This window comes from Falco cherrug, chromosome 3, assembly GCF_023634085.1.
Source record: "Falco cherrug isolate bFalChe1 chromosome 3, bFalChe1.pri, whole genome shotgun sequence".
Classification (NCBI taxonomy): Eukaryota; Metazoa; Chordata; class Aves; order Falconiformes; family Falconidae; genus Falco; species Falco cherrug.
The window spans coordinates 94,960,713-94,976,756 of NC_073699.1; the positions used below are offsets into that span (position 1 = coordinate 94,960,713).

General features: G+C 44.7%; 1 protein-coding gene across 3 annotated transcripts in view; it reads left to right on the top strand.

Moving 5' to 3' along the window:
• Positions 1-4,858, top strand: part of DSP (desmoplakin) — a 40,043-nt gene extending 35,185 nt beyond the window's left edge. For all 3 annotated transcript variants that reach the window (XM_055706006.1, XM_055706008.1, XM_055706007.1), the window contains exon 24: positions 949-4,858. In XM_055706006.1, coding sequence (XP_055561981.1) covers positions 949-4,143 — 3,195 coding nt within the window. In that variant the 3' untranslated portion in view covers positions 4,144-4,858. The remainder of the gene's footprint in view (positions 1-948) is intronic.
• The last annotated feature ends 11,186 nt before the right edge of the window (positions 4,859-16,044 follow it).

Here is a 16,044-nt window from a genome sequence, read left to right on the forward strand (position 1 = left end):
ATGTTCCTAAGTCACTAAGGGCATTTGCAAACTTTACTACTGGCCCTTATTTCTTAAACTTGAGGTGACAGCATAAACAAGTTAAAGAAAACATTTTTTCGTGTTTCATTCTTCTGCCTGGTTTCTTGTCCGGAGATCTACTGTTTTAAATATATGCAAGTGAGCACTTGTGAAAACACTTCTTTGCTTTTCCCTAACTTGCCCTTTGTATTTCTTTTCTTGTTCCCATTCTCAGCTGTTCTTCCCTTTATTCAGTTTTTCTTTATTTTAAAAATCTTAATACTGATTTTTAAGAAAATATTAACATTTAGGATTTTCTGACATCTGTGCATGATATGCATGTATTACAAATATATAAACTTGTATTCAGTTTCACATGGACTGCATACAGATGTGCATGCTTGTAGGTGTTTGTGTACGTGTATAAATATATGAAGACCTTAAGTGAATTAAAATGTAGAACAACACAGGTAAAATTGTTCGGAGTAACGTGATACTAACAGGAAAGCAAAAATTGGGTCCTATTTATCCATGTATGACCAGTGCTTAGATGGTGCAAATTCACCCAGGTGAGCAGGACTACGCCAGGGTACATCTGCTGAGCATCAGGCTTTTAATGAGTCTTGCGTGCTCTTTGTATGTGTACTATGAAAAGTATTAGACAGTTATAAAAAGCTAACTAAATCAGCAGAAAATCAAGACTATGGGTAACAGAATGGAGTTGCTGTCAATGCCAGAGGTGCTGTCAGTGAAGGGACAAGGTACCTTCACTGGTTTATGTGTATCCATGGTCTTGGGTAAGGCACTGCTGTGACTAGAATGTTTTCCGGTGGCAGTTTGCTGCAGGTTAAATGGCAGGCTAAAGATCGTTGTAAGTGGAAAGCATAAGTCTAACCAGCGTAACCTCTAACCATCCTCTCTTGGTTTATTTCTTCTTTAAAATTGTAGGCATCCAATAGGATTCAAGAATCCAAAAATCAGTATAGTCACATTATGCAAGAAAGAGAAACCTTGCTGATAAAAATGAGTGCTTTGGAGCAAGACAAAGCCAGGCTGCAGAGATTAGAAGAGGAGCTGAACCGTTTGAAAGTTACCCTGGAATCAGAGTCTCGTTTGAAGCAACGCCTGGAAAGTGAGAAGCAACAAATCCTGAATGACCTCAATCAGTGGAAGAGCCAGCACTCCCGGACAGAGGAATCCATAAGGAAGATCCAGTGTGAGAGAGAGAAGAGTGAGAGGGAGAAGAACACCCTGCGGAGTGAGATTGAAAGGCTGCAGATGGAGATCAAACGGATTGAGGAGAGATACAGGTGCAGACTGGAAGAGACGGCTGTCAAAAACCAGTCGGAGTTGGAGTCCGAGCGTCTCAGGCTGCAAAGAGAGATTGAGAAACTCAAGCAACGCCCGTATGGGTCCCACAGATCTACGCAGACCGAGGAAGACTTTTGTATTGATGCCTCCAAGTTGCTGTTCAGTGGGCTGCGGAAGAAGATCACAGCGATGCAGCTGTATGAGTGTCAACTGATAGACAAACTCACACTGGATAAGCTGCTGAAGGGGCAGAGGTCAGTGGAAGAAGTCGCGGCTGACATTGAGCCCTACCTCAAAGGGGCAGGTGCTATTGCAGGGGTGTCTCTTTCACCCAGACAAAAGTACTCTTTTGTTGAGGCCAAACGGAACCAGCTCCTTACAGCAGAAAACGCGGTCCTGCTCTTAGAAGCCCAGGCAGCAACAGGAGGTGTGATAGACCCACACCGAAATGAGATGTTAACTGTGGACAGTGCTATCGCCAGAGATCTGATCGACTTTGATGACAGAGAACAAATCTATACAGCAGAAAAGGCTATTACAGGATTTAAAGATCCTTTCTCAGGCAAAACTGTGCCAGTATCTGAAGCCATCAAGAAAAACCTGGTTGACAGAGAAACTGGGATTCGTCTGCTTGAAGCCCAGCTGGCTGTAGGAGGCATTGTTGATCCTGTCAACAGTGTTTTCCTACCCAAAGATATAGCTTTATCTCGCGGGTTGATTGACAAAGACCTCTACAGGATCCTAAACAACTGCCAGGGCACTACAAAGAACTTCATTGATCCCACCACCAAAAAGGCAGTCACTTACATGCAGCTGAAGGAAAAATGTAGGATTGAACCACACACTGGTCTGCTCCTCCTCCCAGTGCAGAAGAGGAGTATGTCATTCCAAGGGATCAGGCAGCCTGTCTCAGCAGATGCACTGCTTGAGGCTGGAATTATTAAGGAATCCACAAGGAATGACTTGGAAAGAGGTGCCATTACAGTGGAAGAAGTGAGCGAGAGAATTATTGATTTCCTTCAGGGCTCTAGCTGTATTGCGGGTATCTACAATGAGGCTACTAAAGAGAAACTTGGCATTTACCAGGCTATGAAAATAGGTTTGGTTAGACCAGGGACAGCCCTTGAACTCCTAGAAGCCCAGGCAGCCACAGGGTTCATAGTGGATCCTGTCAGCAACGTGAGGCTGCCTGTTGAGGAAGCTTACAAAAGAGGCCTTGTTGGAATTGAATTTAAAGAAAAACTTCTCTCTGCTGAAAGAGCTGTCACCGGGTACAAAGACCCAGAAACTGGAAACATCATTTCTCTGTTTCAAGCCATGAACAAAGAGCTCATAGAGAGAGGCCATGGCATTCGTTTGCTGGAGGCCCAGATTGCTACCGGAGGAATCATTGACCCCAAAGAGAGCTACCGCTTGCCAGTAGAGACAGCCTACAAGCGTGGCTACTTCAATGAAGAGCTCAACCAGATCCTTAGTGATCCAAGTGATGACACCAAAGGGTTCTTTGATCCCAACACAGAGGAGAATTTGACCTACTTGCAGCTGAAAGAAAGGTGCATAAAGGACGAAGCAACAGGGCTCTGCCTTCTGCCCCTGAGAGAGAAGAAGAAGGTGGTGCACACCTCACAGAAGAACACGCTTAGGAAGCGCCGGGTTGTCATTGTAGATCCAGAAACAAACAGGGAAATGTCCGTGCAGGAGGCGTACAGCAAAGGCCTCATAGATTATGACACCTATACAGAACTAGCCGAACAGGAGTGTGAGTGGGAAGAAATAACTATTACAGGATCAGATGGCAGCAGTAGAGTAGTCCTGGTCGACAGAAAAACAGGTAGCCAGTATGACATCCAAGATGCTATTGATAAAGGTCTGGTTGAGAGGAAGTTTTTTGACCAGTACCGTTCTGGCAGTTTGAGCCTGACGCAGTTTGCAGACATGATTTCCTGCCGGAACGGCACTGACGAGGTGTTCCGGCACGAGTCGGTGACTCGGTCTCCTACAGTGCTGAGTGTCAGGAGTTCTTCTTCACTGATCAGGAGCGGTTCTTTCTCAGAGACCCCAGAAGAGTGCAGTCCTATTGCAGCCATATTTGACACAGAAAACTTGGAGAAAATCTCCATTTCAGAAGCTATACAGCGAGGCATCGTGGATAGCATCACTGGGCAGCGGTTACTTGAAGCCCAGGCTTGTACAGGGGGCATAATATGCCCTACCACAGGCCAGCGGCTTTCGCTTCAGGAAGCTGCCAGTCAGGGCATCATTGACCAGGATATGGCCACGCGCCTCAAACCAGCTCAGAAGGCCTTCATAGGGTTTGAAGGCATAAAGGGAGGACGCAAGAGGATGTCAGCAGCTGAAGCAGTGAAGGAAAAATGGTTGCCTTATGAGGCTGGGCAGCGGTTCCTTGAATTCCAGTACCTCACCGGAGGTCTTGTGGACCCTGAAGTGCGTGGAAGAATAAGTACTGAAGAAGCCATTAGGAATGGATTGATTGATGGTCGTGCTGCCCAGAAATTGCAAGACATGAACAGCTATCCCAAAATCCTGACCTGCCCCAAGACCAAACTGAAAATATCCTACAAAGATGCAATGAATCGGTCAATGGTGGAAGACATCACTGGGCTTAAACTCTTGGAAGCAGCCTCCGTTTCATCAAAAGGCATATCCAGTCCCTACAATGTCTCCTCAGCACCTGGCTCTCGCTCTGGCTCTCGCTCTGGCTCACGTTCAGGCTCACGCAGTGGGTCTAGGAGAGGAAGTTTTGATGCATCAGCAAGCTCTTCATATTCTTACTCGTACTCAACCTTCAGCAGTGGGTCTATTGGGCGCTAATAACAAGTGGGAAAATATGTCTGCGTTTTAATATCATTTAGATTATTCTGTGTCCCCTTTCCTAAAAAAAAAAAAGCAACCAACTAAACCCAAAACAACAACAAAGTAACCCAAAGCAAAACCCTTAAGTCTCCTGGGTATGTTCAACTTCTCATCTGAAAAAGCTGTAAAATGTTTGAATGCAAATTTATGGAATATATATTAGGGGGGTGCAAAAAGCCGTAATTGTGAATTTTGAGGTTTGGTTCCCATTTTCTGTTAGTGTTTGGATTTCAATTGATCTCTGTATATTTTAAGTACTCTATCATGTGCCTTCTTCTTTTATCTGTAACTGTCAACCCATAAGCTTGTAACTGAGGTTTGGAAGTCTTACAGTAGTTTTTTTCCACATTGACCTTTTTCAATTTGCTGTTATGAAGAAAAAAAGAAAGAACAATATGGACAGAAAATGCCTTTAATATTGGTTTAGAATCTGTACTATAAACATGAAAAGCTCTGTCTTCCAGATGCTCTACTTCTCTATGTTTGGCTAGCCATTTTCCTTAAGTATAACTTGGTGGATATAAAGGGCTATTACTAGGCTGGGCTTTTGTTTTACTGTTACCCATATATATTTTCTACTGTTTTGCTTAATTTCCATGTAACAAAAGGAAAAAAAAATCCAACTGCACCATGTGAACTATTCTGGGCAATAAACTTCTGAAGTTTTAAAGTATTTGTTGTGTGCTTCTGAAATTTAGCTATGGACATTCTTGGAGATTAGAGAATATCTAATCTTGGAGATACAGATTAGAGAAAGAACCATTAAAAAAAGTAGCAAATACTAGCTTTGTCATAAAAAGTGTACAGCACATTATTTTTCATTATGTTAATCCACCATTTTGATGAATGTGGACTTCTGGTTCTGGATTTTCAGTAGGAAAATGAGGGTAGCACCAGTAATAGAAAACACCAGTAGCAGAAAGCCTGTTCCCACAGTTGGTTATAGACTGGAAGGTCACCAGAAGTGTATTTCTTCTGCTTGCGTTCCAGCCCGTTGTCTGCAGCTACAAGGGACTGACACACATTCTCCCTTACCCATCAGTGTAACTTTGGATGATGAACAGAACAAAGATACAGTAACGGGGCTTGGACGGCCAGTGTGGTGGCACAGGAGGATCTTTCAAAACCTGAACAATCACCTCCTGTAATGACTTCCCACCTCTTCTGCTGGCTTCTGGAAGCCTAGGTTGAGAAAATAGCAAGAGTGTATCAGTGTTCACACGATGCCTTGCTGTTGGCAGTTCTGCATAGGCTGTTGGCAGCCTGCTCCCTACTTCTATCTGTGCTGAAGAAGCTCCTGAGGTGAGAAACCAGAGGATTAGAGGAGGACACAAAAGTGGTTTGAAGCCACTTCAGCTGCCATGAATATTCCTTAGCCAGAGCAGAAAACAATTTGTGTACATTGAAACTGTCCTGTCCTCTTCCATTTGCCACACAGTGCAGATGCCTCCGAGTAGGCACTATGTTCTTGGCAGGGTGACCGCTCAGAAGAATTTAGAATGGTTTTAGACAACTGCTAGTACAGAGCCTTAACAACAAAACTATTAGCACAATGCACCAGTAGCTGAAATAAATTCTTCCTGTAAGTCACTGAAAGTGTTGCCTGAAGCACGTACCCGCATTTAGCCCACTGGTCTGTGAATTTTATCAGCTGCTACAGAAAGGAAGAAGTTGATAAGCATAAATGCTAGTCACTATTAATGACACTGCCTAATTTTTATAGCACGTTCCTTTTTTGCAGTAAGGAGTAGCGTGGGGTTTGGTACTGCTGTCTCTGGTGAAGGTGTACCTTCTAGCCTGACAAGCATTTCCAGTGTTTGCTGAAGGTGAGAGCTGTGTATAAAATCTCCGCTGTGTATAAAGTTCCTCAGTTACTGGACTAAGAAATCAAACGGACTGGTACAAGTCAGTGGTGAAGACCCCTCTATAGACAGTAGGTGAGCAAGTGCATCCCATCTCCTATTTTTGTCCACGTTGACCTTTTATGAAATTTAGCTATGCTAAATTCATAGCTAAATAATATAGCTAATATAAATTTATGAAATTTAGCTATGCTAAATTACATAAAGCATATGGAGCCCCACACCTTCAGAGGTTTCTCTCCAGCTGAAGTTCATTAGCTGTACCGTAGAGGAAGAGCCAGTGCCTGTATGGCTTTCTGACTACTAGGGAGAAACAGCTCTGTTAAAAAAAAAAACAACAAACCACCACTGCTTTATTTAATCCCAGAATGTTTCCACCGTTTTAAATGACTAATGAGGTTCCTGAGCTCTACAGCAAAGGTAGAACTGGTCACTGCTGAAGGAAAGCCTGCTCTTGGGTGCACGCGCCCTGCAGCCTGCATGGGCTGAGGAATCCTGCACACTCTTTGCAGCAGAATTGCCGCAGGACTGGGTTTATGTTTTTGCACGAGGCATTCCTGGCGTCTGTGCTAGGCCATTTAAAACTCTTACCTTTACCTATTACCTTTCTTGCTGCTCAGTCAACCTTTTGACCTATCAGAGTGGCCTAAATACAAGATCATCCCACAGAAACGATGCTGACACTGCTTCCTCCTTGCATACCTACCCTCCAGCAGCAGATGGAGTGTGACATTGGTCAGTGGTGGCCTTACACGGCCAGAGGGGTTTGGTGCAGCAGACCCAGGTGCCCAGCACCTCGGTAGCAGCTGAGCTAGAGCAGGCAGCAGGTGGGACAGGGTGCTGCTAACGTGGGGTGCTGAAGAGATAAGTGGAGACTTTTCCTCCACTATAAAAAGGTGCAGAGACAGGAGCTTGAAAAGAATCTGTTTTTCAGAGCTGAGGTTTGGTGGTGGCAGCCTCATGGGGATATCAGCTAGCAGAGAGAGGCAAGGCAGGTGAGTGCACTCAGAGGGGTGGGGTGCTGCGGGACGGAGGAGATGGGGTTTGTGGCAATACCTGGCATCCCTGAGCTAGGAGAGCCATGCCTGGGGTTTGAAAAACAGGCAGGCTGTGGCCTGGCGTGGTGTGATGGGAGCACAGGGGGACCGTGGGGCTGCTGCTGCGGCTTTGAGGCAGGGTGTCTGTAGGCTTCGTAGCTCTTTTGCACCAAAGGCGGGGAGAACTCTGCTCGTGTGTTTTGAAAGAATGACTGGCAGCTTTGGGTGATCTCTGCTGCTGGGATGGTAATTCCTCAGTATTGAAAAGCTGGAATAAACTTGTTGGTCCAGCCTGTGGCTGCAGGCGCTTCCCTGTGCAGAAGGAGCGTTGGCTCCGCATACCCATCAGCAGCCTTGTTGTTTGCAGTTAATCCTCCGAATTTGCTGTCTCCTCCTTCCTCCCTGTGCCTTGGGGTGGGTGCTGCTCGCCCTGTTTGATGGCAAATGGGTGCCCAGCGTGCTGACTTGACTGCTGGGGCTGGGGAGGGTTCGGTCATCTGCAGGGTCAGCTCCCTGGAGAACTGGGCTTTGCTCTGAGCAGGACTGGAATTCCTTTCTGAGAGTTTTATTGACTGAGTTAATGGTCTTGATGTTGTGAATTTGCTGTCCTTTGGCTGGAGGCTGGGGAGCGACTGCTGCTTAGGACCCAAAGTATGTAAGGCACCATATGGTTTGCACAACACAGTGCTGCTCAAGCCAGAGTTTTGCTGCATTATGCTATCTGGAAACGTGCACATGTCACGGTTAACGAATAGTCTGGCCTTATGAGTACGAAAGAGGGGTGGGGAGACTTACAGAATAGCAACTACGTGACTTACTGTAAAATTGTCTGAATTTATAAGTATTTACACAGAGGGTGGGTTTGAGTTGTTTTGGGGTTTTGTTTTTTTGGTTTTTGTTTGGGTTTTTTTAGGTTTTGTTCCACTTTCTATACACTTTTTTAACAGAAATCTGGAAGAGTCAGTTACTTTGAAGATTCTATGAACCTAGGCTGTTCTGAGATGAGCGGAATTTGCTTGTCATGTGTAACACTCTCAGAATAATGCTATAATTGAAAATATTTTTCTTATGTGCCCAGACAATGTGAGACCAATTCCTGGGCACCTCAAGGCAGGCTGTGCATCGACTCTCTGCTTCTTTCTGATCTGTATTTGCTACCCTGGTGTTTAATGATTATGCACCTGGGATTTGAAGTGAACTTTAATTTTTGCCCTCGCAGTTGGTGTGTATATGTATATACATAACTGCATCATATAATAAAGAAAAAGCAATATTTGGGGTTCCATTCATTACCTCTCAAAGCCAGTTTCAGCTTTAGTAGTTTATCAGCAAAAATATTTTATGGTAGCGTTAATCTAGTGGGAGGCTCTGTTGGGAGAGTTGAACATCCATCTGTTAATACATGAGGTGATGAAGTAGCTGATCCCTCTGTCGATTCCTGTTCTGTTGGTGGGTTGGGGATGTATGTAATGCAATCCTTTGCTTGACACAGTCCAGGTGCACTTGGATGCCTGGCGTGGTCACTGTGTCCAGAGGGATGTGTTTTGCTTGGCTGCCTATTTTGGGCAGCCACAGGGTATTCAGGGGACCCTGCTAAGGGAAAATGAGTCTGTATAAAGAAAATATGCTGAAAGAGTGGACTCCCCCACCATGCACCACAAAATCATCTGCTTATATTGCTTTGACCAGGAGTGACTCCATGAGAAGTGGTGAAAATTTGCTAGTGTAAAACCAGAGGAAGTATCTAAGTCCAGCAAATGCTTCAGAGAAAAATCAGTAACACAAGCAAATGGTGAGGATTAGGAGGTCAATTGGAACGAGGCAGCAAAGCACTAGAGAAGGGTGTTCCTTCTTTTAAATCCTCCAGCACGTGCGGCACCTTCCCCCTGCAAATGGGGTAGGGGGTCCTCATGGCTTTCTTGGCACGTGGCTGATGCGTGAATGAGGGTGGCTGAGTTACCTAGCCCTGAAAGGGCTGTGGGAGACAAAGCAGCTCTCTCCTTTCCCTTTAACGTGCCCATGGGCATGTTATTGCCATTTCTCTAACCAGGGTCCTGAGGACACATCCCATTATCTGCCTACGTGGTGGCAGCTGCTGGACAAACTCTGTTTCTTGCAGAGATCAAATAAGCACTGTGATTCCGATGTGGCTGAAATAGTAAATATATAGGAGCTGCTGCTGAATACTGTTATCTGGTTGCAAATAAGCCCTTTACTATATAAAAAGCTTTTCTGCCCCATGTGTTTAATGGCTGAATCGATGGTAAATAGAGGATAAAACTATTCAATCGGAGGTGGCTGTCATTCAACATGTAAGTTACCTCCCAGACCTTGGCAACCATCTAAGCCAGGGAGATTTTCTGCCTGAATTGCCCTTCTACCCTTACAGCCTATGTCTTCTATATGACAAAAGGAGGAGAAGCATGTCAGGCCACTGCAGGTCGTGCTTAGTGAACTGACTGTAGGGGCTTTTGGACTCCTACCTGGTGTCCCAGCTGCTCCCTTCACTCCAGGAAATACCACAGGTCCTCTGGGGCCAGGCTCACCATTAAGTCCAGGCAGACCAGGTTTTTCTTCTTTTAAAACTTTTTAAAAAATGTTGCTGCTTTTTTTTTTTTTAAATTAGCCTGAGAGTAATGTATGTGTTTTCATAGGAGGAAAAAAAAAATAAAGAACAACGTACTGGAAAGTTTTGTGTGTGTAGTAATTTTTTTTTTTTTTACAAGCAACCAAGGACAGAACTGGGATAGTGCTTGGTTTCTTGGCTGAGCAAAGGAGTTTAAGAACGTAACCCAATGTTTCATTTTCATATGGCTTTATTTTTAAAACTTCATGATTAAATTTGGTTCAAATTTAAAGTGCTGCTATAAGCATTTGCATTTAGGAAATATCAGGAAAATCTTTAAACCTCTCTGGCTTTTTTTTTCCTTTCCATCTAGCACAAGTTTTAAAATATCTGTAGTTGATCTGGTCTTTCTTGGTTTTCTGGCAAATACTTGCAGGAGGAGTAGGTGGAATGCACATGTCTACACCCCAGGAATTTTAGAGTCTCCACTTCTTCAGGTTGCTATTAAAGCTTCTGATCCAATTAATCCAATTTGATACAGCTTATCTGTGGACCATCTGCTGTGCAAGTTGGAGGAAGGGTGTGGGTTCCACCACTGTTTGGCAAATATAACAACCTTGGCCTTTGCGGATGGCTTGGTGCTATTAAGTGAATCCTGGGATGGAACACAGAAAAATATTGAAATTTTAGAGGCCTTTTGAAATCCAGAGGGGAAGTGACATGGCTTTACATTCAGCCTACGAAGGACTCTGACATGTTCAGTGGCTGTCTGGCACGGCCAGCTACAATGGGTGGCTGAGCTGCAGGGAACAGTTAAAAGGCTGCGTGGTGTTAGAGGGTCTGAGATGGAGATCAGTGGTGTCAGAACCATGCTCCTGTAGGGGACACCACAGAGAATGAGGCACCTTGGATGGTGGTGACCCACACGACTCTGCTTCAGTCTCCACCCTCCTGCATTACAATCAGGAAGAGAAATGAAGTTTCAGTAGCTGTAGGCACCCAGAAGCAAGGTCTTCAGGGGGGAGCTGTACCAGCAGCACACCATGGTTACTGCAAAAAGAAAAAAAAATTGTGCTTGTAGTGGGTGACCCTGTTAAGGGGCTCTGGGGCACCCACCTGGCAGCCTGATGGAGTCACCTGAGGTGCGCTGCCTTCCAGGAGCGAGATGTTGCTGAGAGGCGGCCACACCTTGGCAAGAGCACGGACTGCTGTCCTTGGCCACTCTTCCACGTGGGCATGAATGGCACCGCAGGCCAGAACCTGAGCAGGGTCAAGGAGGACTATAAAGCCCTGTTGGGGGTGCAGGTGAAATGTTGGTGCCCAAGTTATTTCATTCTTCCATTTTACCAGCAAAAGGAAGGGGCGCAGCCAGGAACAGATGTATAATGCACCCAGGACATGGGTGATGCTGTTGTAGGTGTTGGCTACAGGCCACCTGATGAGGAAGAAGTTAATGAGTCCTTCTATAGATGATTGGAGGTAGCCTCATGATTGCAGGCCCTGGTTCTCATGGAGGACTTCAAGGGTGGAGGTAGGAGTCAGGAGTCCCTATTCTGCCTCTGGCTTGTGGAGCAGCTGAAGAAAAGCCTGGAGAGAGCAACAGAGCTTTGAAATCAGCTTTGCTGCTGGCCTCTTCAGAGGCTGTCAGCAAAGACTCTGATTCATGTCAAATCTGAGGCAGACTCGTGTTACGTCTATCATCCTGCTAGGAAAACCGGATTCTGATAAACTAGCAGTTTTGAATGAGCCATCAAGCACTGTAGTTGCCTGGTTGCATGAGACTAATGTATAGCTATTATCCATGGACTAAGTGTGTGCGAATTGTATGGGAGCTCCAAAGATGTCCTTATGGGAAGTGTATTTGTCTCTGGATTAGAGCTTTCCATAGCAATGGCATAGGAAGTAGGACTGGAAATTACTTTTATCCCCTTCCTTGTCCCCCCCTGGCTTCTGACCCATTCCAGTACGCATTATCATGATTCAAAATGGGGGGATGGGGCTTTACAAGGGTTAGAAATTGCCAATTGCACAAACTTCAAAGAACATTGTTTCTACCTTTTATCTAGCATCCCTGCCTCTTTTTTTCCTACAGCATCACCCTTTTAAAAGAGGGAATCCAGCTCTATGTCCTTGCACCTTCTCAATAAAGAGAGATTTCCTCATTCATTATCGTTTATTTGTTCCCTTAATGCAGAAAATATGAGCCTTTAGAGTCATCTGTGTGAATTGCCTGTACTGTTAGGCTTGAGATCTGTGGATGGAAAGACTTGTTCCCTGCTAGCACCATGTAACTCCATTCCCCTGTTAGTCTCAGGGCCTGGGGATCGGGTGAGCCTCCCTGCAGTCGGGGCACAGCCCAGCTGTCCTTCCAGTCTGTCAATCGCCGGTCGGGGATGCAGGAGAGTTCTCCAAACATGCTTTTGTCTCCAAAGTTGCTCTGTTGCCCCACAGAAATGCTGTGCCCCGCCGGGCACATCAGGTCTGGGGGGAATGTAAGAGTGCCTGGGACTTCCAGGCCTTTGCAGTAAGTACCACCAAAGTCCCAAGAGAAATTAGCCGTCGTGGGGATGCTGCTGAAAAATCCCGTCCTCCATCAGCTGGGAGCACACAGCCCTGGGCGCACACCCCATAAGGGCAGAGTGGCTCTGCAATAGCTCACCTACAGCACGTTTTACAAGGATTTACTTCAAGACCAGATAACCAGCCATACTTCTGGACTATCATCTCCACTCCCACCTTAAGCCCCCCAGATCAAAATTACTTGTGGGTGGGTTGAAGTTGCGTGGTTTTGATCAGCGTTAACAGTAGGGCTTTACCTTTTGGCCTTTTATTCCTGTGAGGCTTAGCCTACCAGGTGGGCAAGGATCTCCCATGTCACCTGTGGTGCCCGGAATGGAAAAGAGAAATGAGCCATTAAGAGAATTCAGGCAGGTTTTTTTAAGTCTAATTAGTCTTTTAATTGACCTCTCTTCCTTTTTTTGCTCTGTAACAGTGGCAGAAGAGGCTGTGGGAAGTGTCACTGCACTGTCAAAGCCTGTCAGCACAATAAAAATAATAAAAAAAATCAAGTTAAAAGCAGGCTAGCTCACATATCATACACGCATGGTGCTGTGGAGCAGGGGTTGTGTGTTCCTTGTCTTCCACAAATAAAAAGTGATTTAAATAATCTCTCTTTCATGACTGGTAGAGTAGTTGAATTACCTTGCCATTGCTGTGGTCTGAGAGCATTTGTGTGTGGCTCAGACTTGCGAAACTCTGCGAATGGGGTTGTGTGCCTGAATCCTAAACTACTCAGAAATGAGACCTGTTCTAGAGGGTATCAAATGCCAGGGGGTACCTGCAGTCCTCCACTAATGTGTGCAGAGGCTGCTTAAAAGCTCAGTTACACATCTGTTTGATTTTACTTAACGATATGTTACCTTACTTGAGTTATTTTTACATGTAGTTAATGAGAGGTTTGTAAGTTGGATATTTTTTTTTTAAATTATTTTTCCCCCATGGAAGATTTGGCTTGTCTTTCTTCTAGAGGGCATTTTTGGGCAGATATTCTCTCTTACAGATTTACCTGCTATACAGTTCTCCAGTTTCAATATTTGAAACACATGTATCTTTAAGACTTAAAGATATTCAGACTTGAATCTTGAGCTCTCTGAAAGTTTTGTTGAGCAGGTCTCCAGAAATATCCAAAACTATTACTACCTTCCCCTCCCCCCACCCTTTTTCCCTCTGGAAACAAAAGCAGCTCCTACAAACCAGGCTTTCCCCTCCTGCTGGCAACCTTGGAAGCACCTTCAGATGATCATTTCTCATTGTGCCATGTTGAGCTGCTGCTGCACATCTGCCCCAGGGATCTGTAGGACCCTGCCTGTAGCAGGGAGGTGACGCTCAGTCCCAGCTGCACCCCAGATATCCACAAAATTCACAAGAAGATTGTAGATGTTTGTTTGTCAGGGAAAGCACAGTTAGACCTTAGCACCGTGGCATCTTTCTGCCATCCACCAGCTTCCCTCCAGAATGCTGGTTTTCTTGCTCAGGCTTTACAGCAGCCTGAAAATGGCATTGGAAGCAGTACAAAAAAAAGATAAAATATTGCTGCATCCTACTGTGTTGGTACGTGGTCAGGTACATGCTGCCACACATGTATTTGTACCACATTGGGATGTAAAACTGGTACCCATGTTCCACCATTGAAGAAGTGGGTTGTGTGGTGTAGCACAATAAAGCCTGGTCTTCCTGAGGAGCATCCTTGACCTTGCTCACCCTTAGCTCCTGCCAAGGCAGTTGAAAACATCTGGGATCACTCACTTCTGGGAAAGGGCGGTTAACAGTAATAAACTTTGATCCAAGCTCACTATGCAGTTAAGGTGAACCTTAAGAGAGTTATTAAGCTGGACTTACGGTTTATGGAACTTTTATTTGTTTTTTAGTTCTGGAGGAATGATAAAATCTCTATTTCTAGCTCATTTTTACAGCAGCCCTGACTTGCAGGAAAGGAGAAGCTGAGAAGGCAGTAGCAATAGCCAAGGGTATTATTGGATTACGTGGCAAGCCTTTTGGTGCAATCATAGTAAAAGTTAGGCTGTAGGAGTCATCTGGAGTGCTTTAGCCACTCTTAGATTTTTGGCAGGGCTTTTAGCTGTAAAGTCAATCATGTACTGTTGGAAGGTAAAGCCCTGGAAGATGCTACTTTCTGCTATCATTTTATTTCCTTGTTTTTTTCAACCCCCCTTGTCCTCATCGCTAGGAGTACTAAAACTGATTTCATGTGCTAGCCACGCCATGTGTTTTTCTGGTCCCAGGGATCTTGCCTTGCCCCCTAGCCCTGCAAATCCCCAAGGGATGCTGAGGAAACGATGAAATCAATGCTCTTTGTGCCTGAAAACTGGCTTTGTTAACATTTTGAAGCGAACCCTAACTCACATGCTTTCCTGGACTGCCATCTACTCCTGAGATCCCACACACCCTTCATCACCCTGGAAGTAACAAAGTACTCCAAATAAAGCTCCCCATCTTGCTCAATATTTCTGTGTTGTGGAGGATGTTTTTGCCTTTTTTTGTATATCTGAGTGAATTTAATGCTCTCCAATAATCTGCTTTGATACCACTAGGCAGTTATTTCCAACACAGAACGTGAACTGCTTCAAAGCTGGAAGATTACACATCATGTTTCACTTACATGCTTTTAGTTAGACATCTTCAGGCACAAGAGAATAAATTTGATTTTAAGCCAATTGAACAACGTATGGAACAGTTTGTTCTCCAGCTCACCACCCCCTACCCAGAGAAAATCCTATGAGCCTTTCAGCAAACCAGGGAAATGACATTTTCTGCACACTATTATGCAGTGAAGCCAAAAAGTATTGCAGTTAAGTTCTTCCAGGAATAAGAATAAGGTGCTGTTTCATGGCAAGGATGCTGGCAACTTCCAAAAAGGGGAAAAAAACAGGGTAAAACATTTTCATTATGAATTCCTAAAAATCACTCTTTAAAAATTACATTTGCCTTTACATAAATTTCTGGCACCATAGATATCAGTGACCTAGGACCAAATTCAAAATAGACCTTGTTTTGTATCATACACTCACCTTCTCCAGTCTGTCCCATACCCCTCCTGTATAACCTTAGGTAAAACAGAATTAAAGGAATGGTGCTGTAATTGAGTTGCCTGGAACTTTGTATGACATCAAAAAGATTGTGATCCTTTGAATAACAAGCATCAGAAAATCACCTTATAAGTGTTTACCAGTCTGCAGTCTCAGAATGGCTGTTTTGCAAAGACCACAGTCAGGACTAATCACCTTGTATAGGAATAATTCCCTTAATTTTTATAGTAATAAATAAAATCTCTTTAAGGCTACAGTGTGTCTGTCTACGACATAGCTGTATATTTGAGTCCTGTCCTTTGGCTGATGAGGTGAGATTGCCCAAGTGCTTTGTGCTCTTAATGACTTCTGTAGAAATCGCAGCCTTGGAGTAGACAGCTCTCCGTAGTCTTATCCTTTCAGCTAAGCCTGCTGAAAGTCAGAGTCCTTCCCTAAGCATGATTTTTGTAGTCTTCTAGGTCCTTGAGTGCTCGGTCCTGCTGGAGTCGGGAGGGCTCATTCTGGGGAAAGGTATTCCCATGAGTGAGCAGAAATAGTGGCCTGGTCCCTGTTAAGGCATTTTTGTTACAGTGGTGGGGGCTAGAATGTATAGCATCTCTATGGGCCTCCTGGGAGCACCAGCACTGCCATAAGCCTTGCCTCATTGCTAATGGTTCTACTGGTTTTATTAATGACTACTTGAGTGAGCACACTCCAAAGCAAGGAGCAGTTCTGTATATAGCGGGGCTTCAGAGCCTAGAGCTGCTGTGACTTCGGTCTGCAACGTTTCTATGAATTTATTTGACCATGAA